The sequence below is a fragment of the Adiantum capillus-veneris genome, chromosome 8 (assembly GCF_014529385.1).
Source record: "Adiantum capillus-veneris isolate H3 chromosome 8, ASM1452938v2, whole genome shotgun sequence".
NCBI classification, from domain to species: domain Eukaryota; kingdom Viridiplantae; phylum Streptophyta; class Polypodiopsida; order Polypodiales; family Pteridaceae; genus Adiantum; species Adiantum capillus-veneris.
In genome coordinates, this window is record NC_140938.1 from 37,670,044 (window position 1) to 37,694,722 (window position 24,679).

Below are 24,679 nucleotides of genomic sequence, written 5' to 3' on the forward strand. Positions count from 1 at the left end.
AGAGTATGTATGTTCAATCAATGGCTCAATCTCTCTTGGCACTCTCCACTAATTTGTTCATAGTAACATGTAACATGAGTCATATCCAATTGAGGAACCCTGGCAAGTAGCCAAAGAAGACAACATTTGCTTATATAATTACACACACGTCAAGCGTACACATGAGAAACATCACCGCCTTGAAACAGAATGTGGCAGAATGCAGGCACAAAACAATGTGAACATACAAGAGGCAAACTTCTTTTCAATCAAGAATCTAGAGGATCAAAAGTCTCTTCTTCTCTACCATCCAGATACCAGCAAGTTTATCAAGTCCTTTCATACATAGAAATTTCAGAAGAGCCTCAAAGATGATGTTTGTCGCTTTCATGAGCTCCACCATGAACGACAGAACATGCTCTAGACTGGCTTTAGATCATAAAAAAACAATTTTGAAAACGCTTACCAGTTAAGAAATTCAAAACCCTTGAAAGCCAACGATAGCGCTGGTATGGCGCTTGCTGGATCAAAAGCTGTGAATAAATTAAAATGCCAGATCATCACCCCAGTTGAGAGGGATCCAAAAATTCCAATGAATCTTCGCAACATGGTCCATATCAAGGACATGTTTTGACAGGTATGCAACACTGGGTAAGGTAACCCAAAGAAAAGAGACACTCACCTGTGTGTAGCTAAGTTCAGGAATGATGGGGTTATAATATCAATTAGCCCACTTGGATTGTCCACATGCACCCAGTGACCTGAATTTTTAAGAATGTGGTAGTGGAGAGTTCCCTGCTCCTTGCTTTCCTGCTGGTTTGCCTCCACCAGTTTCTCCAATCGCAAAATCACCGACGGAGACCAACGGTCACTATTTTCAGCTCTCACCATACCAATATTTGTCCCCTGTGGTGGAGCCTCTAAGAAGGACCAGTAGCTAGTTTGTCTGCATGCATGCTTTAGAAATAAATGACAATGGCCTTTCAAGTTGTGGGCTTCACACAAATCCTAATATTCAAGCAAAGGAAGGGAAGCACCTGTATGACAGAAGCATATCATTAATAGCTTCAACATCAAAAATCCATGTCATTTTCTCACTCGAAGGCTCTACTCTTTTCAAGTTACGTCCAATCCATATTGCAAGTGACCTAGAGAAGCCCTCCTCCATTATCTTTTCCAGAAGCCATCTACATGTTACACATGCAAGGCAGTTTAAATCAGATTAGCCAAATTTAAAACAGAACAAGCAGCTGAAAGCCTTGAACTTGATTTCAACTTAAGGGTGGTAGGTCAGGGTTTTGCCCGCATGCTCAAACATTCCCTTTCCGTAGCAAGGCATCCATACGCTCCTCCACTCAGCAGCTATTACATATAAAACTGATGGCAACCAATCAGAGAGGCAAAGCAGCTCTGTGTCTCCCAAAACCCACGATCATGTAGTCTAGCATAGAACACAAGCATTCCTTCATGCTTGAACAGAGTTTCCTCCCACAATCTTGCAATTGCAAAGAAAGATCAATGGTTCTAACAGCACTAAGGCCCACTAGCTAGGTTGAAGAGCAATCTAGCAGGTAAAACCTCGTCATGGTCATATCTTGATGAGAGAGACCATTATCTATAGGTTTAAAAAATCAGACAAGTGGATGAGATTCAATTGTGACCTCAGTAAAATGACGGGAGGAAAGATCTTTGAATATATATCATGCAGCGAGAGTCAGGAACGCCTTTGTAGCTCCGTCCTCCAACATCTTCTGCCTAAGACTGGATCCTCCCCACCCATGAGGCGTTGATATTGTAATAGACCAGTTTCTTGATGAGAGAGACTGTTATCTATAGGTTTAAAAAATCAAACAAGTGGATGAGATTCAATTGTGGCCTCATTTTGGTAAGTGAAATGACGGGAGGAAAGATCTTTGGATATATATCATGCAGCGAGAGTCAGGAACAACTTTGTAGCTCCGTCCTCCAACATCTGCTGCCTAAGACTGGATCCTCCCCACCCATGAGGCGTTGATATTGTAATAGACCAGTTTCTTGATGCAATCCATGCACTCAGAGACTTTCTATGCACCACCAAAAAAATAAAAAAAGATTCCCCTCTTCTCTGTTCACTGACCTGTGAGAAGGAATTGGTTGCGGAAGGCCCCTAATAGTAGTCAGAATACGGTGCGTCTCTTTAACCTCTTCCATATCCACCTTAGCAGGAATAGAATCTAGAACCCATAGCTGTTCTGAAACAGAAAGATCAAGGTTTGTTAAAAGTTGGACCCCAAAAAAAGGATCCACAACATAAAAAGGTGGAAATCAGTCTCCTGTTTTTAACATTTTAAGACCAAGAGGTAATAAATGGCTTTCAACAAACCAAGGACAGATGAAAAATTGCCTATTTTTTAGCAACAAGTCTCTAACCTAACATTCTTGCTCTTGGTGACTAGCAACGAAACTACATGTAACAAACCCAAAAGTCTATAGATCTCTTCATTGAATGTAACACTGCAAAGGTTACTCCATGAGTTTTGCATACCAAAAATCCATCAGGCTAATAGCTTCATGAATCAAGAATTAAGTTTCCCTTTGACCACTCCCGTTGGCATTTGCATTAAAAAAGGGACCATTCTCAAATCATTGGTATCTCATCTTCAAAAGTGTCGCCACTCCAAGCTTCCACTTTTCCAACTAGTTAATGCTTCACAAAAAATAACAAAGAGCCTAAGTAACCTGAGTTCCAAAACTTACTCTCACCTATATTCAAATCGACAAGTTAATCCACTGATTACTCAGATGTAGTTTTAGCACTTAGTTGACCTGCTTGGGAGCTACTGCTGTGGAGCCATATCGCCCGTAGGCACAACTTTCTCCAAACTCCAGGGCAACTTTTCCACCAAATGAATGGCCTATGACAATGTCAGGCCAATTCCATTCCTCCAACTTGATAAGGTTTGCAATGTCTTTGGCTGCTGATTGGATATTGTGTGGGGATCTTAAATGCTCCATTCCTGCTGACTTCCCATGATTCCTCAAATCCACTAAGGCAAGCTCCCAACCTGCAGAAAAGGATCAAAACGACAAAATTATGTATGCACAAATCTATAGCAACAAACCAAGCTGGTGATAACAATGTCAAGCTCTTCTTGCTTTTGTAAGTTGCTCGAAAAACAAACTTATAAGAATGAGAAAGTAAATCAAGAAACAACCCTGTGTGTAGAGATAATGGGCCCATAATTAGTCAGAGCTTCATACAAATAGCAACACAATAGCCTCAAAGCTTCAACCATAAATGACCCTGGTAAGGTCAAAGAGGTATCTCACTAAATTCAGAAAGAATTTTTGAGGAGGAGCTCCACTCATCCAACATATCATTCCACACTGAGACGGTGTGTTGAGCTGGTCTCGCATCTCACATATAGCCCTTGTTGATAGCTGCAAAGGACCAAGGTGCCATCACCCTTCAACCTTCCTTACTCTTCCAAAGAACCAAGTGCAAGAGAAGGTGCATGAGTCTGAGTGTAGGAGTGAGTGAATGTGAGGGTGTGCGTGGGGATGAGGGTGAAATGTGTGTGATGTGTGAAAGGGCAAGGTGCTCTATCCTCAGCCTCCAGCCCTACTCTGCTGCAGCCACAAGAAGCGCTCACTCACAAATGGGCAAGCAGAAACGGATGCCAATAGAAGCTGCTGAAAACGAGCGGCTGCCTGTGAGATGGTGTGGGGCCCACTCTGCAACCGCCAAAGGCTCCCACTAAGCAAATGGCTGAATGGAGCAGGTAGGTGGGTGCCATTGGAAGCGGTTGTGGAGCAGGCTACAAGGAAGCGCTCCCATGTGCAGCTTCAGCTGCTATTCCCTTCAGGGTTTCTCCAGAGGAGCAGCTGACTATTAGAGTTTGTGACCTCCCTAGCCACTCCTAGCAGAGCTGCTAGTACCCAGTATCCACCAGTGGTTGATCGTAGGGAGTGAGGGATGTTTTGTGGCTGTGCCCGGCCTATGTGAGGTACTTTTCTCATTTTCAGCTCTGTCATTGTTTCCACCATTGTTTTGCCCACCGTGTACCGCTAGCTCTGTCATTTAGTGTGCCTCTTGGCAGCCCCAGGTCTAGGGCGTTTTTCCTAGATATCCTATGCGACTGGTTTCTACCTAAGGGCCGCTTTTATTTTTTCTCTCAGTTTAGCCCCTATTTTTCTAGGTCATGGAGGTTTTGGGGAGTTGGGTAACCAGGCTCACTCCCTATATAAGGAGGGGGTGCCCACCCTATTGTATCATCATTTTGTGCATCACCAGAGTTGGCCAACGATTCTGGGTCTCTCCATCTCTCTCTCAAGAGTTTCTCTCGAGTGTTTCTCTCTCTCTAGCGTTTTTCCTATATCACCCTCCCTCTTAGCATCCCTTGGGTTTTTGCATATCCCTCTCCTATTGTGCTCTCTTCTATCATAACTCTCCAACCGCGGCATTACTGCAAATCTAGGAGATCACCGCCGCGACGGGTTTGCTCTTGGAGGTTCCACATTCGTGTCCGCCATCAGATATGAGAGGTCGTGCACTTGGTGCCACTTGTTTCCATCCATCCATCTGCTGCCACTTCTCACACTGACAACCACCTGAGTTCAGCCACCTTAGTTCCCAAAACTTTACGCTCACATACACACACTTACCCTTCCATCCGTCACACACACACACACACACACACACACACACACACACACACACACACACAGTGCACATATCTCCCCCCATCCTTTGACAAGGGGGTTTAACAGACAAACCCACAAATTACACTGAAACAGCAAGTATAGGAACTGAAAACCGGAGAAAAGACACTGGGGTGGAGTTCCCCACTCAGATGTAGTGATCCCTAAGTTAGGCGTCCTTGCGGTACTTTATTATTCATCTTTGAATAGATACAACGGCGAGGGAGTCGATCTGCAATCGGCAACAATGCACTGACCTCTGAAGTGCTCCCAGAGCATCATATTTAAAGGCATTGACGCCCACTACTATGATACTATCAAACATTGGCACTCAAAAGGTTGTGCAAAGTCAATGATTTAATAACTAGCCGAAAAGCGACCCCCAGGTCAGCTTGCACCCGATATTGCGGACCGTACCCCCATGTCATCCTGCATCCATACTGCCATGCCAGCATGCTGACGTACTGCCACGTTAGCCGCCTTGCAATTCATCCCATGAATCCCACTCAAATTTTGCATTGCCAACCTTAGAGACAAATCCTCTATTCGGGTCCAGATTTATGCATCTAAAGCAAACGTTGTCACCAACTGCTGACGTGTCAAGCCATTGAAGACCCGGCGGGTTGGGGTATCCCAGACCCAACCCTAGCCGACTTGCAAATCCCTGCCCAAGAGCCTAAACCCTAAGAGCGGAACCAACAGAAGAAATCTTACCAACTTACAGGTCCTCGCCAAGTGGGCCTAATTTTAAAATAAAGTTCCCACCAACTTATGGGACCCAGTCCAATGGGGCCCAAGGGCCTAAGGGCATTAAAATTTGTTAGACTTACACCATCTGCAGCTTCACAGGTCTAGGGCATTGTTGTATGGCTAGTATATGTCTTCGGGCTGGCCACCCATAGTCTAGGTTGTACCTGGTCCAGCCGCCCACTTTCTCCAGACACCCACATATATTTCCATATATCATTTTTCTGTTGGGTCGTGGGGATTTTCATCAGGCCTTGCCCTACCTCCCCTTAGGCATCTATTTATGGGACCAGGGAGGTACCCACTTCCACACACGCCTAATTGTATTGGGTCTTCTGCTCATGGTAGTCATGGGGGGCTGCTTGCCCCCTCTTCATCATATCTTGCATTTGTGGTCTACTGTCTCTCTCTCTCCTGTCTCATGCTTCTGCACACGTGCACTCTCACAAAAATCAAGCCAGCACACACACACAAAAAAAAAATCCTTGCATAAAAACTTGATGACGTGGTAGTTGTACAGGCGCCCACGATTTGCGTTGATAACATGTCAGACTGTACAGATTTTTGCGAATCGCGTTGAATGTTGATGACGTGGCAGATTGTACGGACAACCCTTTTGCACAAGCTTTTGGTGACCAGATGCTTTCAAAACATGACACTTTTCATGTACTACTTTTGGATAGGCCCAGAGCCTTTAAATATGTGCCATGGGCCCATTCTCTAGCTTGCTTCTGCATGAAGGTGTAGAGAACGGAGTATCAGCATTGTACTGAGTTCAAGCAATACAAAGAAATACCGAAAGGGGCATTGTCACAAAGTGATGGCGTGGCATGCCCAACTGGAAGAGAAATGGCCAAGTGGACAAGAGAAACTGAGCCAACCAGCTGAAAGGACTCATGCAACATCGTGCGAGGGCCTAAAACCCTTAAGACCAAAAGCTTGAACTTTGCAGCTGATGACATGGCAGTTGTACGGACGCCCACGTTTTACGCTGATGACGTGGTAGGCCGTGCGGATTTCCGCAGCTTTGAGCATAAACACTACTAATAATACAAAAGCTTCAAGGTACAGCTCTCTTTGAAGAGAATTTACGATTTTCTCCTCCTCCATTGTTAGGTGCAGCGGAATGAATGTTGTTTTTTCTCAAGATTAGTGATCTTTATTGCTCAAGGTTCCTTTTAGTTCTTGGGGAAAGAGAGAGCTTTCCGTCTTGTAGAGTGTTGTGGTCACGAACAAAGTGGGTGGATATTGTGCGTGCAAGTGAATGAGACTGAGAGAAGGAGAGAGAAGAGATACGACACCAAAGACGTTGTAAAACCCTCCTCCGAAGGCCCCACTCTCGTCGGCGAGAGTGGTCTACTTTGATTGCACAAAGGTGTACAATGCGAATGCAATGAATGGGACTATGCCGATGGCAACGACGGTGACGACGACGACGACGATGGCTGAAATCTGAGATCTTCTAATCGCTGAATTTCGGGACTTTCGGTGGCTGAAAATGATTGTTTTGGCTGCGTTTTCTTGGCTGAAAAATGAGGTTTCTTAGGGCTGAAAAATGAGGTTTCTTAGGGCTGAAAACTGATGGTCTTTACGGGTTGAATATGCTACACTTTAGGTGAATAATGCCGGTCTTAATTTGCTGCTGAAATCCAAAAACGCCAGGGGCTGAAATTGGTCCTTCTGTCGCCGGGGTTCTGCAAATGCAAAAACGCTAGGCTGATCTGCTGTGTCGTGATGACGCCGGGGCTGATCTGCTGTGAACAAATCGCCAAGGTTGATCTGATGCAAAAACGCTAGGTCTTCTGTGGAGAAAACGCAAGAGTAGTCGCGGGGGTTGGTCTTGCTGAGAAGTTGCCTGTTGAGCAAGGTGCTCCTGCTGCCTCTTCTGCCATTTAGTGCTAACTTGGGTTTGCTTATATAGAAACTTAGCAAAATTGCCCTACCTACTTTTGTTGGAAAGTCACTTAAAAATAATAAGTGAAAATAACCAATAAATAGGAAAATAGGCTAAATGCACTGGAAAATTCCCCTAACTGATGCTAATGGAATCTTATGGGAATTCCGATGATCATGCTGTGTGCAACCGGAGGATATGCATCTTAAGTGACTGGGCATGCACGGTCTACGAATAGACTCACAAAAGTGTCAGGTCACTGCTAATCTAATCTGACTGAACTGATTGAACCTACTGTGGTGTAGCTTGTCCACGGACACATAGGGTTGGGATGTGTCACGTGACATCCCCTCCTTTTCAAAGTGAGGTACTGGTACCGAACTGTATGGCGTCGAGGGAGATCGCCAACAGCATCCGAAATCCTGGAAGGGACTCTTCGCCGGCCCACTGTGATGTGTGGGTCATGCGGTACTTGAATTTCATAAAGGTCTGCAACGCTTGCTTCTTTAGGCCGCGCCGAAAGCGACACAAAGTCTTCTATGGCTCCTTCCTTGCTTCAACTTCGTCTAGAGACCTGCTTCCTTTGTCTTCAAGAATCTCCATGGCTGAAAATTCTTGAAACCATCTCCAACACAAAACCATGAACATACCCATTCCATGTAAAGTGAAGGAAAAAAATCTTGTCTTTGCTAAAGACTGTGCATGCAATATAGATGAACAAATAGACGGAGTGACAACCCGTTCCTCAAACACATGCAAACAATGAGATCGAATCTTTTCTGTTTGATCGAAATCAATCAACTATGGCAAATCACAATAGAAATACCCATGCTTGGTACTCATACAATCATGTGCTCGTTCAGAAACTGTGTCATGCCAAGGAAGAGACATGGAATGTGACTTCCTGACATACAAACTTTTCAACTTCATGAACAATCCGCATACATTCTTGCTCATCCATGAGCGAAACGTGCTCAACATACAATATGTCATGCCTAGTAAAAGGGATCACATAACGATGCTAACTAAAATACATGAAACCTTCACGAATGAAACACTCGAACAATGCGTGCATATCAATCATGCGAACACATAATACTTCCTGTGATGGTTCTTTGGACCAAGGCTCGAGAGCCAAGATCGGTTCTTCGGGATCTAGAAAATCTTCTTACGGGGGATCTGTGGACCTCGACTCGAAAGCCAAGATTGATTCTTGGTGATTGATCGAATCTACAACGAGGTTAGCTTCGCTAGAAAAAGCATCCACTAACACATCATCCTTGTGAACAATCACATCATCTTCATGCAACTCATCATGCTTGTGAGAAATCACATCTTGATCATTCAAATCATCATGCTTATCATTGGCATCCAAATCATTATCCTTCAAATCATCATGCTGCAGACAATCATGCAAATCCTGTGTATCATGCTGTGGAGAAAAAGAGGCTGAGAGAGTCTCCTTATCTCGAATTCTTTCAATCTTGTCCTGCATATTAGCAATGAGAGATGGAGAAGGAGAAGTATCCACTCCATGAAAGACAGTAGGAGAATCACTTTTGGCATTGATAGTTAAAGTGCTAGCCTTCCAATCAACTAGAGGGTTGATTTCACGAAACCATTTCATGCCTAAAATCATATCACATCCTGAGAGAGGAGAAACAACAAATCTTCTAGTGAAGGCAGTCTGTTGAATTGCAAATAACACATCAAGGCACTCCTTTGTGATGAAAGCGTCCATACCAGGACGAAAGCCAGAGACCTCGATAGGAGATCTCGGACAAACTTCGAGGCGGGCTCTCTCAACAAGTGAGGGGCTGATCACATCATGCATACTACATGGGTCAAACAATATGACAAAACGGTGCCCCGACGTATGACTATAACATTTAATGAGAGAATCATCAATGGGAGGGTCCTGAAAAACTGTGGGCACAATCGTGTTATCATACATTGCATTGACAAATGTAGTGGGTGCTGTGGGTTCTTTAGATTCATTCAATTCAAGCTTAGGACATGTTCTTTTTATGTGACCCTTAATGTGACAATGAAAACAACGACCTTCCTTAGAATACGTGCTTTGTTCTTCCGAAGTGATGTAACCTCCTACAATTCCTTGTGCTACCTTTTCATCTGGAGTAAGCTTAGGTTTAGCAATTGTGTTAGCCTTACCCTTAGATTCATTGGAAGAATTCTTTGATGAGATACTGTTGGTAGAGTGGTTAGAAGAGTTATCATTCTTACCATTCTTACCGTTCTGAGGAGTCTGTGAGGTACTTGTGGAAGTCTTGTTCTCCTTAGGCTTTCCCTTGTTGTGCTTCATCTCCTGTGCGAGAGCAATCGCTACCGCCTTGTTGAGATCGATTGGATCGAATACCTCTACATCGTACTTGATATACTCGTCCAATCCAAAGAGAAAAACCTCTTTGCGTTCATCATCCGACATGCGTAATTGGGTACCTAGTTGCAAAACACGATTAGAAAAAGACATAACCGGCATACCATTTTGCTTGAGAGCTCGCCAATCGTCCTTCAATCGTGCAAGGTACTGAGGTGGCATAAACCGCGCCTTGAGCTTGTCTTGGAAATCAGCCCAACTAAAAGAGAGGGGCGTGAGATCGTCGGCTGCCTCTAGGTGCGCGGCTAGCTGTGCCTCTTGCCATGCGTGGTACCAATTGATAGCATCACCGGCAAGGTACATTGTCACCAGTGTGTGACTACTATCTATCCTTTTTGTTGATTTCTTTCTTATTATCTATTTACTTTCACTTTTTGGAAACACCCCTCGGGAAATCTAACTGCCCTGCATTGCATAGCTAGTGTGGAACTGTCCAGAGGGAGTCCAGGCCTGAGGGCAAGAGAGCACTAAGGTTGGACAAGGACTATGGTTAGCCAAAGTGGAGTCATTGACTAGCCAAAGTGGAATCCTTTGCTACAGAGGCTACATTTCAGTTCTGGATGTGGCCGCAGTGTACAAAGAGGGTCGGATGACCTAGAAAGATACAATGGCAGCATCTCCTAAAATTTAGGGAACTGCTATTTTGGGACCTGAAAATGTGTTGGCGTCATTACCTCCGGAATGACAAAGGGAACATTTTCTTACTCTGCCGTGAAGTCAACTGGGCAACCGATTGGGAGATTTTTAGGCGACAACCCCAAAACGGGAAAATGCTTGTAAATGTGCCAAGTGGCACCTTCTGGTGCACTTTCCTCATGCAAGAGAAGGGGGCGCTGAATTTTAAGCTGGGAGAGGCTCATTTTCAGAATTTGTCACACGTTAAGAGCTGTGGAGTGCTTGCTTTTCTCCTATGTACAGTGTGGTGCTAGGAGTGATGCCCTGCACGCTACGCATTGCCCTCTCTCTCCCCTTTGGCAATATGTTATGCCCCACTAGTGGGCTCCTCATTTGACCAATGTACAGTTGTGTGGGTTTATACGCGATTGCCAAGGCAAGAGCCTCTTGCACAGGTACTGGATTAGCTAGCGGCTAAACCCCCCCGCAGGTACAAGTGAATTTGGAGAGGTTTCACGCCAGAAATCTCGTCCGATTCAAAGGGCAAGTAGCCCTACAGGTGCGGGAGCTCGAGGACTTGCTAAGGATGCGACCGGCACGCGAAACGGAGCCCGAAACAGTAAATTACAGCCTGCTGTGTATTTTTGCAGGTTTAGGGTTTTGGCCCTAAACGGACACTAATACCCCCAAGAAGTTCGGGGACGCAAGGGGACCGCTGTACAGGTGATCTGGCGCATTTTCGGGGCTGAAAACAGAGACTTCAGCGTGCTGCAGATTCTCGCCAGGTTTTGCGAAGTGCTCGTATGCGTCGGGAAAGTCATTTAATGCGTGGGAATACTGACCGTGAAGGATTCTAGTACAGTTATGCTGCCGAAATCAGGCCAGAACAGTCAAAATTCAGCCAAGGTTGTGCGGGGCAGCTTGGAAAGAACCGCAGCGTTTACTCCCTCTTTTAAACAATAAAGAAATACCGAAAGGGGCGCCTAAGTTAGGGGCCAATCTGGTGTCGATCTTCTCATACTGGTGCATTCTAGCATCTGTATCCCATTCCCCTCTCTTGTGTCACTATAGCGCAGGTATAATAGACGACTAATAATGGGTGAAAGCTAAAAATCAAGGTTTGAAGTAAAGTCTACCGCCCTTTTTGGATTGAACAGGCCGGTTTCATGGTTCCATCGACGGGATTAAATCACTTTTTCCCATAGAAGTGAGCCTTGGTCAGTTTGGGCTTGAAGACACAGGGGATCATTGACCAGACACAGGGAATTGCAATTATGGTTGACAGACCAGATGATGTGACTGAAGAGGTTTCCTCTTCACAGGGTCAACAGACACATGAAGTGGGTGAGTCCTCAAGACCACCACAGACGGATGATGATATATTCAGGACCCAGTTGGCTACTGTTGTGGCTATGTTCACACAAGTAATGCAGAACCCGAGGTTTTTAGCCTTTCTGCAACCTCCTGTTCCGTCTCAGCAAGTTGGGTCACTGGATCATATTCAAAAGCCTGTTAAGGCTCAAGCACAGGTGATTCATACTGCACAGTCAATGGAAACACCTGTACACTTAAAGGAGAACATGCAATCTCCAATACCTGTGCCTAAGGTGCAAGAACAGGTGGCTGAGATGCCAGTCTTTCAAGCTGTACCAGTTCAGCCCGCCACCTTTCAGCAACCTATAGCTGGTTCTAATGGGCATGGAAGCAACCTACAGGCTATGCAACAGGTCTTCCCACCACCTTCAGTACACCCTGGCTATTTTGGAGGTGGATCGGTATTCCAGAGCATGGCTGGTCATGCACCTGGAAATCAGTTTTACACGCCAGGAACAGTGTTCGGGAGTGCTCAAACGATGATGCCTAACCCCATGTATGGTGTCACGGGCATGCTACCAGGGTTTCAAAGCACTCAAGGCCAATTTGGGATGCCACAGGCAAATTTTGGTATGGCTGGAATTACAAATCAGCAGCCAAATATGGCGTTTCCAGGTCAACTTAATTGCGGTCAGGGAACACAAATGAACCCTAACAGTGTTCCCATGTTTCAGTCACTTTCATATGACAATTTAACGCCGCTGGAGAGGCCAACTCCGTACAAAGAAGGTGGCAAAGGTGTGTCATTCACGACCTTTACAAGGTTTGATGACAGGAAGAAGGCTCTCTCATTCCTCCAACAGTTTGACAAGGCCTATGCAGGGGGAAGCTTTACAGAGGCTTCAAAGGTCCGCAAGGCAGCCACTTTCTTGACAGGGAATGCGGGACAATGGTGGACAACTTTATTGCTTCAAGGGCAAGCTCCGTCCACATGGATTTACTTCAAGCAGATTTTTGCAACAGCATGGTTATCTGATGACTTTGAAGCAGATGTCATGACAGAATGGCACCAGCTTCATGCTGCTACTTGCAAGAATCCGGATGACTACAATCGGAAGTTTTGGAAAGCCCTACTTCCAGTAACTTCCTATAGGTTTGTGCCATTGACAGAACAGATTGAAAAATACTGTTGTGGCCTACCCAAAGGATTGAGAAAATACTGCACGAAGACCAAAGTCACTACTTTGACGTAGCTCATCGAGGTAGCAAACACTGGCAATGGTTTGCTCAAGGGAGAAGATTGTGAATTTGACACTGGCGTCAAGGAAGGATCAACCAAGAAAAATTCAGCGAAGAAGTATGTTTTCAAGGAGGTTCCTAAAATGACTCAGGAGCCAGACTCAGGAGCCAGCCAACGCAGGGAAATGCAAAGCTTCGGCTGAATCAAAAAAGGGACCAGCGAAGAAATGGAAAAGATGTTTTCCTCTCAAGTCAGAAGAGCAAAGGTCCTGAGGACAGAGAACAAATGCTTTATTTGTGAGCAGCCTGGCCACATTGCTTACAATTGTCCTACAAAGAAAAGGACAGCTGATTCTGAAGACAAGGAGGACAGGAAAGGAAAGAAGCCCATGGCTGGTCTAGTGCCAGATATGGTGGGCGACAAGCCAAATTCAGATGCAAGTGAGCTTTGCAGAGCATGGGGAAAGGTCAGGGATCAAACAGTGCTTATCTTCTTTGATCCAGGTGCCAAAGCCAACTTCATTTCCCCAGAATTGGCTTCAAAGTTGGGAATCAGACATGAAGAGATGGGGTATACAGTAGAGGCAAGTTTGGCATGTCCTGGCCATACAGAGGTTGTGACACCCATCATTGGAAAGTTGCGTCTACATATCCAGTCCTATGTAGATGCTGAAGAATTTTACATCATGCCACTGGATGGATGTGATGTGTTGTTAGGTATTCCTTGGTTGTTTCGTGTACAGGGAATCATGGATGCCTACAACAAAAAGATCACTGTACAGAGCAGGGGAAAGACTCACATTCTGGATGTAAAGCTTAAAGGGGAGTCTATTTCTACTGTATCAGCTTCTGCTATTACTTCTGTAATGAAAAAGCATCTTTCTGAGTACTTGGTTTTTGCATGTGAAGTGTCAGATTGTGATGAATCAAATTTATATGTGCTAGATAAAGAAAGGTCAATGTTTTTACAACAGTACAGTGACTGTTTTTCCGATTCATTACCGTCTCAATTACCGTCAGAGAGATCCGAGGACCATGCGATAGATTTGGTGCCACGCAGTAGCCCACCAAATAAGCCTCCGTACAAGGTTAGTGCGGCTCAGCAAAAAGAGATAATGGGCCGAGTACAGGAGCTGTTAGAAAAGGGGCTGATTCAGCCCAGTTCATCTCCATTCTGTTCTCCAGTGTTGTTGGTGCAGAAAAAGGATGGCTCATGGCGTATGTGCATCCACTACCGTGCACTGAACAAGAATACCATCAAGAATAGGTTCCCTAAACCTAGAATTGATGATATTATGGACAAATTAGAAGGAGCAGCTATGTTTAGCAGGATAGATCTAAAGAGTGGGTACCATAAGATCCGCATTAGATCAGAGGATGTGCACAAGACTGCTTATAGAACGACGTTTGGCCTTTACGAATTTTTAGTGATGCCCTTTGGTCTCACAAATGCTCCTGCTACGTTCAATAGGATGATGGACAGAATTTTCCGTCCACACTTACAGTTTGTTGGTACATTCTTTGATGACATGATAGTCTACTCAAAGAATGAATAGGAGCATAGGCATCACTTGGCCATTGTGTTCAAAGAGTTACGCAGTCATAGGTTGCTCATCAATGCAAAGAAAAGTGAATTTTTTCTGGAAGAGATCCACTTTCTGGGACACATTGTCTCAAAGGATGGTGTCAGAATGGATCCTGCAAAAGTTGAAGCGATCAAGTCATGGCCAGATTTGAAGACGGTGCATGATGTCCGAAGCTTCTTGGGACTATGCTCCTATTACAAAAGGTTTATCCGAAATTTCGCTGAGATTGCTTCACCTTTACATGCCCTTCAAAAGAAGGCAGTCACCTTTAGATGGACACAGAAAGAGATTTCAGCTTTTAATCTCTTAAAGGAAAAGATGACTTCAGATCCAGTCATTGTGTTGCCAGATCTTAGGAAGTCATTTGTGGTCCAATGTGATGCCTGTGGTAGTAGCATTGGTGCAGTGCTAATGCAAGATGGCAGAGTAGTAGCCTATGAGAGCAGAATTTTGCAAGGGCCAGAGATGACCATGCAGGTCTATGAGAAAGAGTTACTGGCTGTGATTCATGCGCTCTTAAGTCGGAAACACTACCTGCTAGGTGCAGATTTCGTTGTCCAAACGGACCATCAGACCTTGCGATACTTCTTGACACAGACAAAGTTATCTGAGAAGCATATGCGATGGGCAAATATCTTGTCCATGTTCCATTTTCAGATTGTGCATGTGGAAGGCAAGAAGAACGTTGTGGCTGATGCCTTGTCAAGGAAGCCACAAATTTCAGCTGTGTCGATTCCTTATCATCATGCACTTGATGATATGAGGGAACACTATGAAAATGATGAAGATTTTGCAAGGGTCTTCGAGTAGCTAATGGATGGACAACGTCATGAACACTATCTGCTCAAAGATGGGTTCATGATGATGCATGGCAGATTGTGTGTCACAAAGCCATTGCGACGCAAAGTTATGGAAGAGAGTCATGTCCCACCGTATGCAGGGCATCGTGGTATCGATGCTACAGTTAAAGCGGTTGAGACATTCTTCTATTGGCCTACATTGAGAAGAGATGTGGATGCCTTTGTGCGAGAATGCCTAATTTGCCAGAAGGTCAAGTTTGACAGGCAAAAGGCACCAGGGTTATTGCAACCACTACCTATTCCAGATAAACCATGGGAAAGTATTGCTATGGATTTTATCTTTGATCTTCCGAGAACGCAGACAGGAAATGACGGTATTTGGACCATCATTTGCAGATTCAGCAAACAGGCTCATTTTGTTCCTGTCAGGAAGAAGATAAAACCAGATCAGATGGCACGCTTGTTTATGAGCAATATTTTCAAGTATCATGACATGCCACAGTCGATTGTTAGCGACCGTGATCCACCCATGACAAGTTTGTTCTGGAGAGGCTTGTTTGAGAATATGGACACCACGCTCAAATTCTCTTCGTCATTTCATCCTCAAACAGATGGGCAGTCAGAAGAGGCCAATTCTACTGTCCTAGATCTGCTGAAGTGCTATGTGTCAGAGCATAAAGGAAAGTGGGAGCAGTATTTGCCATTGGTGGAGTATGCATACAATAATACAGTGCATTCATCAACTGGCAAGGCACCTTTTGAGATAGTTGAAGGTGGCAAGAAAGTTTCTCCCATACTGCATACAAAGGACAGGATATTTGAGGCAGATAAGTATGTTCAGGACATGGATGAAATGTACAAGAAGGTCAAACTGGCCTTAGAAAAGACTCAAGCAAAGCAAAAGAAAGCAGCTGATCGTCACCGTCGTGAAGTGGTATATTCACTTGGTGATTGGGTGCTTTTACGCTTTGAAAAGGCAAGGTTAAAGAAGATGAAGGGCAAGGAAAGACTGTTTTCAAAGCTCAGCATGCGTTACTATGGGCCTTTTCAAGTGTGCGACATAATCAGTGATGTTGCATATAGGCTGAAATTGTCTGACAGTTGGAAGATTCACAATGCGTTTCATGTGAGTCTTCTCAGACCCTATGTGGGTGATGTGCCAGAAGATATGCCAGCTGAAGATCAGCCGGAAGTCGAGGAACTTGACGAGATCTTGGTCCCTGAACAGATTTTGGCACACAAGGAAAGGAAAGTGAAAGGCAAGGTTGCTAGGCGTTACTTGGTAAAGTTCAGAAACTATCCACCAATTGATGCTAAGTGGATGGAAGAAGGTGAACTTGCAGAGTCACCAACTGTGTTATCACTTTACCTTGAAGCCTTCGATTTGCAACCTACCTTGACCCCTTGAGTTTCAGAGCTACATGGATTGTCAATGTGACAATGGCTTCTGAAACAAATGATGTACATGGTATTTAAAGTGAGCTCAAATGAAATACCTGTTACATGAATGTTAGAGCTGTACAAATGGTAAGTTTGGCAATTGCTCTTATGGAATGTCCAAAAGTTTGGTTAGGGCTATAGAAGTCAGTATTTCTTGTCAGTTTGTCAAGGATACAGTAATTGCTTCTATTAACGAGTACATGTGTAATTGCATTCTTAAATTGCCGGTTTGGGTATGCTCGAAAGTGTTACGGGATCCAACGTGTACTATAAGATAGTGGCAAAATGTGCAGCTACCATTTTGTCATTGGAAAGTTAGTGACTCAAGGCAATGGCAGAGTGCGCAGCTACCACTATGTCATTGGGACAGGGTTCACACGCAGGCAATACATGTGTCGACGAGGTGTTGAATACACCAGGGTTGACAATGAGCATATATGTGTCGTATATGTGTCGACAGGTGTTGAATACATCAGTGTTGACTATGAGCATGTACGACATAGATGCAAACGAGGACGTTTGAGATTTCAAGAGGGGGGTATGTCACCAGCGTGTGACTACTATCTATCCTTTTTGTTGATTTCTTTCTTATTATCTATTTACTTTCACTTTTTGGAAACACCCCTCGGGAAATCTAACTGCCCTGCATTGCATAGCTAGTGTGGAACTGTCCAGAGGGAGTCCAGGCCTGAGGGCAAGAGAGCACTAAGGTTGGACAAGGACTATGGTTAGCCAAAGTGGGGTCATTGACTAGCCAAAGTGGAATCCTTTGCTACAGAGGCTACATTTCAGTTCTGGATGTGGCCGCAGTGTACAAAGAGGGTCGGATGACCTAGAAAGATACAATGGCAGCATCTCCTAAAATTTAGGGAACTGCTATTTTGGGACCTGAAAATGTGTTGGCGTCATTACCTCCGGAATGACAAAGGGAACGTTTTCTTACTCTGCCGTGAAGTCAACTGGGCAACCGGTTGGGAGATTTTTAGGCGGCAACCCCAAAACGGGAAAATGCTTGTAAATGTGCCAAGTGGCACCTTCCGGTGCACTTTCCTCATGCAAGAGAAGGGGGCGCTGAATTTTAAGCTGGGAGAGGCTCATTTTCAGAATTTGTCACAGGTTAAGAGCTATGGAGTGCTTGCTTTCCCTCCTATGTACAATGCGGTGCCAGGAGTGATGCCCTGCACGGTACGCATTGCCCTCTCTCTCCCCTTTGGCAGTATGTTATGCCCCACTAGTGGGCTCTTCATTTGACCAATGTACAGTTGTGTGGGTTCATGCGCGATTGCCGAGGCAAGAGCCTCTTGCACAGGTACTGGATTAGCTAGCGGCTAAACCCCCCGCAGGTACAAGTGAATTCGGAGAGGTTTCACGCTAGAAATCTCGTCCGATTCAAAGGGCAAGTAGCCCTACAGGTGCGGGAGCTCGAGGACTTGCTAAGGATGCGACCGGCACGCGAAACGGAGCCCGAAACAGTAAATTACAGCCTGCTGTGTATTTTTGCAGGTTTAGGGTTTTGGCCCTAAACGGACCCTAATACCCCCAGGAGGTTCGGGGACGCAAGGGAACCGCTGAACAGGTGATCTGGCGCATTTTCGGGGCTGAAAACAGAGAATTCTGCAGATTCTCGCCAGGTTTTGCAAAGTGCCCGTATGCGTCGGGAAAGTCATTTAATGCGTCGGAATACTGACCGTGAAGTGTTTTAGTACAGTTATGCTGCCGAAATCAGGCCAGAACAGTCAAAATTCAGCCAAGGTTGTGCGGGGCAGCTTGGAAAGAACCGCAGCGTTTATTCCCTCTTTTAAACAATAAAGAAATACCGAAAGGGGCGCCTAAGTTAGGGGCCAATCTGGTGGGTCTTCTCATACAGGTGCATTCTAGCATCTGTATCCCATTCCCCTCTCTTGTGTCACTATAGCGCAGGTATAATAGACGACTAATAATGGGTGAAAGCTAAATCAAGGTTTGAAGTAAAGTCTACCGCCCTTTTTGGATTGAACATGCCGGTTTCATACATAGCTGCCGTCAATACTTTGCTATTCCCTGTCTTCTTAGTTGTCGCAAAATAAGCATTAAATTGATGCAACCAAGAATGAATCACTGTAACATCCATCTTACCGTCATCCTTACTGAAAGTCAACTTTTCTGTAACTGGATGGTTGGAATCCGCGTCGTGGCTTGCGCCACTTGACAAACTTCCACGATCTTTGGGTGGTTCGGTCTTCGAGGCTAGGATGTGGGAAATAAACTCTTGATGATGAATCTCCCTTTGAGCCTCGCGTTCATCGCGCTCGCGTTCGAAAGCAAGTCGATTTTCTTCTTGAGTTGCGGCAAGAGCAATGTGCTCACGCTCCTGAGCAAGGCGCTTATCGTCCTGTCGATCCATCATGGCCATCATTTGTTTCATTATTGCCTCCATAAGGTCTGGCATAGATGGCGAAGGGGGAGGGTTGGAGAAACCTCCTGGTGGGGAGAATCCTTCGTCGCCTCTTTCATGCTCATCACCTGAAGGCAAAGTATCCATGCCGCTTCGGGTGACGACCATGCACTATGATCTTGGGGTCTTAAGCTCGCGAGGAACTTGGTTCTTGAGGTTCTTGAGGTCCTTGATTCGTGAGAATCTTGAGTTCTTGAGGTTCTTGAGGTCCTTGATTAGTGAGAATCTTGGGTTCTTGAGGTTCTTGAGGGTTTCTTTGATTCGTGAGAATCTTGGGTTCTTGAGGTTCTTGAGGTCCTTGATTCGTGAGAATCTTGGGTTCTTGAGGTTCTTGGGTTTCTTTTGCTTGCAAATCGCGTTGGAGAAGGATCTTCTCTTCACCCGAGTTCAATCCTTTTCTACGGGCGCACCCCTTGGCGGCCTTGCGCTCACACCAAGGTTGCTTTTTCCCACCTCACGTCGATTGGCCGGCCGCTAAGTGCACGGTCCGCTCTCAATGAGTGAAAAGAGACACAAGGGGAGGCTGGACAAACCCTTCTTTCTTGGGATTCCTGTCACTCTTCAACAAAACACGATTAGTAATCGCCACGCCCAAGTAAACTTGGGTTCGTGCGATCGCAACAAGCAAAAAAATTCTTGTGGTTCTTGTGGTTCTTTCCTTGGGTAATGCAGAACACCTCCAAAGCTCTGATACCAATGTTAGGTGCAGCGGAATGAATGTTGTTTTTTCTCAAGATTAGTGATCTTTATTGCTCAAGGTTCCTTTTAGTTCTTGGGGAAAGAGAGAACTTTCCGTCTTGTAGAGTGTTGTGGTCACGAGCAAAGTGGGTGGATATTGTGCGTGCAAGTGAATGAGACTGAGAGAAGGAGAGAGAAGAGATACGACACCAGAGACGTTGTAAAACCCTCCTCCGAAGGCCCCACTCTCGTCGGCGAGAGTGGTCTACTTTGATTGCACAAAGGTGTACAATGGGAATGCAATGAATGGGACTATGCCGATGGCAACGACGGTGACGACGAGCATGACGACGACGACGATGGCTGAAATCTGAGATCTTCTAATCGCTGAATTTCGGGACTTTCGGTGGCTGAAAATGATTGTTTTGGCTGCGTTTTCTTGGCTGAAAAATGAGGTTTCTTAGGGCTGAAAACTGATGGTCTTTACGGGTTGAATATGCTACACTTTAGGTGAATAATGCCGGTCTTAATTTGCTGCTGACATCCAAAAACGCCAGGGGCTGAAATTGGTCCTTCTATCGCCGGGGTTCTGCAAATGCAAAAACTCTAGGCTGATCTGCTGTGTCGTGATGACGCCGGGGCTGATCTGCTGTGCACAAATCGCCAAGGTTGATCTGATGCAAAAACGCTAGGTCTTCTGTGGAGAAAACGCCAGAGTAGTCGCGGGGGTTGGTCTTGCTGAGAAGTTGCCTGTTGAGCAAGGTGCTCCTGCTGCCTCTTCTGCCATTTAGTGCTAACTTGGGTTTGCTTATATAGAAACTTAGCAAAATTGCCCTACCTACTTTTGTTGGAAAGTCACTTAAAAATAATAAGTGAAAATAACCAATAAATAGGAAAATAGGCTAAATGCACTGGAAAATTCCCCTAACTGATGCTAATGGAATCTGATGGGAATTCCGATGATCATGCTGTGTGCAACCGGAGGATATGCATCTTAAGTGACTGGGCATGCACGGTCTACGAATAGACTCACAAAAGTGTCAGGTCACTGCTAATCTAATCTGACTGAACTGATTGAACCTACTGTGGTGTAGCTTGTCCACGGACACATAGGGTTGGGATGTGTCACGTGACATCCATCCACTTTGCATCGAGGGCCAAAAAGTAACCTTGACCGAATGATCCGGTGGTCCTAGCTTACCTTTCTCTTCTTCTCTTGGTATCCATGTTGGCCTCCCCTTGTCCTCTAGCACCTCATTCTAAATCATCTAAATTCTCTAATGAGCCATCAGCTGATTTCCCTACTTCGTCGGAACCCTCTATCACAAGACGAGCGCCACGTGCCAATAGAAAAGAACAGACTGAACAGACTTTGAGCACTTCAATAACAATTGAACTGAGAGAGAGAGAGAGAGAGAGAGAGAGAGAGAGAGAAACACGCGACACAGAGTGGTGGAATTCCACCCCAGAGAGTATTGGCCCCAAACCCTTGGCGCCCCTTTCGGTATTTCTTTATATTGCATCAACTCAGTACAAGCCGGTACTCTAGACTCTGCACCTTCTCCAGGAAGCATGCCCGAGAATGAGCCCATGGCCTCATATTTAAAGGCCCTAGGTCCAAAAGCAGTTTACATGAAAAGCCTTCAAACTCAAAAGCATCTCGTCCAAAAGCGATGCTCAAAAGCTGCCAACGTAAGTTATGGAAATCGGTACAACTGCCACGTCAACAACGCAAATCGCAAAAATCAATACAGGCCGCCACGTCAGCATGTCAGCGCAATTTCCGAAACATCCGTACTATTGCCACGTCAACAGTTGCGCAAGTCTTTGTGTGTGTGTATGTGGGTCCTGCTTTATTTTAATCCCTTTATGTCACTTGGGCCCCATCAAACAGGGTCCCATAAGTTGGTAGGACTTCGTTGTTGCTTGTTCTTCTTAGGTTTTAGGCCCCTCGACCCTGATCTGAAGGTTCGCTCTGCTCTTCAATGACTTGACACGTCAGCAGTTTGTGACGTCCCCCCTTCTTGAAAGAAAGTAATCGTCCACAATTACAGCATATCTGCAAAAAATTCAAGTTAGCTCAAAAATTTCCGAGGGACAATCAGTTTGCTCTTTTTTCTTGTTAAGGAGTTTTCTTGCTTTGCTTTGCGTTCTAATTGGTTGTCCATCATCATCTTGTCGAAAGCTGCCATAGGATCTAAGCAATCTTTGACGTAGATGGAGAAGGGGGAGGGTCGGAAAAACCTCCTGGTGAGGAAAACTCTTCTTCGCCACTCCCATGCTCACCACCTCCAAGCGAAGTATCCATTCCACTTCGGGTGATGACCATACACTTGAAGTCTTGGGTTCTTAAGTTCACAAGGAACTTGGGTTCTTGTGGCTCTTGGGTTCTTGAGAGTCGTGAGGTTCTTGGGGGTCTTGAGATTCTTGGGCTCTTGAGGTTCTTTCGATTGCAATCTGTGTTAGAGAAGGATCTTCTCTTCACCCGAGTTCTGCTCTTTTCCGCGGGCGCACCCCTTGGCGGCCTTATGCTCACACCAAAGGTTGCTTTTTTCCACCTCACGTCGATTGGCCGGCCGCTAAGTGCACGGTCCGCTTTCAATGAGTGAAAAGAGGCACAAGGGGAGGCTGGACAAGCCCTTCTTTCTTGGGTTTCTTGTCACTCTTCAAAAACATGATTAGGAATCGACACGCCCAAGAGAACTTGGGTTACGTGCGACCGCAACAAGAAAAAAAAAATTTATTGTGATTCCTTCCTTGAGTGATACAGAACACTGTCAAAGCTCTGATACCAATGTAAGGTGCAGCAGAAGTGAAAGTTGAACTTTGCTCAAGACGAGCGCTCCGAACTGAGCTTAAGGTTCCTTTTACTTACGGAAGGGAGAGCCATCCGTTCCTTTAGTGAGAGAGTGCAAATGATCACAAACAAAGTGAACGGCACTGTGAATGAAGTTGCTAAGACTGAGAGATAGAGAGAGAAGAATACAACACCAGAATGTTGTCAAAACCCTTCTCTGAAGGCCCTACTCTTTATGGCGAGAGCCGTCTACTATTGATTCCACAAATCTCTACAATGCTTGGACTTGCCGACGATGTCGACGACGACTAGGACGACGACGAGAAGGGCTGAAATCTGAAAATGCTAAGCGCCGAAATCTGCAAACTTCTGACTCTATGTCAGTGACGATGTCGATGACGACGATGCGACGACGACGCGCTGAAAACGCAGATACTGAAATCTGCGTTTTCCGGGCTAAATATGCAAACTTCGATGGATCTGACCGTGCGGCGAGGATCTGCTGCGAGAAGGTGAGATCTACGAGGTTTGGGACTTCTTTTGCGATGTCTGACTGTTGAAAACTGAAAATGCTGATGCTTCTTGGTGTTCCGTCGCGGTGAATCTGCAAAACGCTATGTTGATGCAAAACCGCTAGGGCTAAAAACTGTCTTGCGGTGGAAATCTGCTAACGCTAGGGCTAATCTGCTGTGTTGCTATGGGAATCTGCTATCTTGCTGTCGCCGGGGCTGATCTGCAATACAAACGCCAGGGCTGGTCTTCCAGGCAAAAACGCTAGCCTCTTGCTAATGCAAAAACGCTAGGTCTGCTGGGGGGGGTCCTGCTGAGAAGTTCCCTGTTGAACCGGAGTTCCTGCTGCCTCTTCTGCCAGAAAGTGCTAGCGCTAGGTTTCTATATATACTTGCTTAGCAAAAGTGCCCTACCTAGTTCCCATCAAATGTCACTCAAAGATAATAAGTGAAAAATGTCAAAAACAGGAAAAATAGGTCTATGCACTGTAAAAATGCTCCTGATGGGTTTTGATGGAAATCTGATGGTCATGTTGTGTGCAACTAGAGAATATGCATATACTCTAAGTGTCTGGACATGCACAGTCTACGAACAGACTCACAAAAGTGCCAGATCACTTCCTAATCTAACTGACCTAAACCCATGTCATGAAATAGCTTGTCCACGTACACATAGGGTTAGATATGCACGTGGCATCCCCTCCTTTTCAAAGTGAGGTACTGGTACCGAACTGTATGGCGTCGAGGGAGATCGCCAATAGCATCGGGAATCCTGGAAAGGACTCTTTGCCAGCCCACTCTGATGCGTGGGTCATGCGATACTTGAACTTTATAAAGGTCTGCAACGCTCACTTCTTTGGGCCGCGCCGAAAGCGACACAGTCTTTTGTGGCTCCTTCAATGCTTCAACTTCGTCTATAGTCATGTGTCTACCTTCTTCAAGAATCTCCGAATATGAAAATTCCTGAAACCACTTCCAACACAAAAACATGAACATACCCATTCCATGTAAAGTGACTAGAAAAATACTACTCTTTTGTAGAGCTTGTGCATGCACTGTAGATGAACATAGAGACGGAGTGCAAAACTATTCACCAAACACACGCAAACAATGAGATCGAATCTTGACTTGCTGATCTAAATCAATCATCTGTGGAAAGTGTAACACACTTGGACACTCCAAGTCAAGAATCAACCGCGACAGCACCAAATAACCACTTCAAAACAATTCGCAGATCACAATAGATTTGCATTGGCCCGGCGGAGTTCCGTGCCTAGAGATATTGGCCCCAAAGACTGGCGCCCCTTTCGGTATTTCTTTTTATATTAATCATATCAAAGTACAAGCGTGTGGCTAGGGTTTCACTCTCAGACTCTGTGTGCAGATGCTCTGAGAAGTGAAGCCCTCACCACTTATTTAAAGATACAAGGGATGCCCAAAAGCAGAGCCCCAAAAGCTTTTAAAATAAAAAGCATCAGTACCTCTCTCTCCCTCTCTCAATGAGAGCAACAAAAAGCAATTATACTTTTCTTGCCAAAAGCTCAGATTTGCGTTGCTCAAAAATATCCC

At 45.3% G+C, this 24,679-nt stretch overlaps 1 protein-coding gene across 1 annotated transcript in view; it reads right to left on the minus strand.

Annotated features, from left to right (window-relative positions):
• Window positions 1–218: 218 nt before the first annotated feature.
• The window catches only part of LOC147451979 (uncharacterized), a 39,743-nt gene continuing 15,282 nt past the window's right edge, over window positions 219–24,679 (minus strand). The window contains exons 2-6 of the mRNA XM_086517826.1: window positions 2,785–3,023; window positions 2,096–2,205; window positions 1,017–1,166; window positions 662–925; window positions 219–512 (exon numbers count right to left, since the gene is read on the minus strand). Of these exons, the coding sequence (XP_086373952.1) occupies window positions 506–512; window positions 662–925; window positions 1,017–1,166; window positions 2,096–2,205; window positions 2,785–3,023 (770 nt within the window). The 3' untranslated portion in view covers window positions 219–505. The remainder of the gene's footprint in view (window positions 513–661; window positions 926–1,016; window positions 1,167–2,095; window positions 2,206–2,784; window positions 3,024–24,679) is intronic.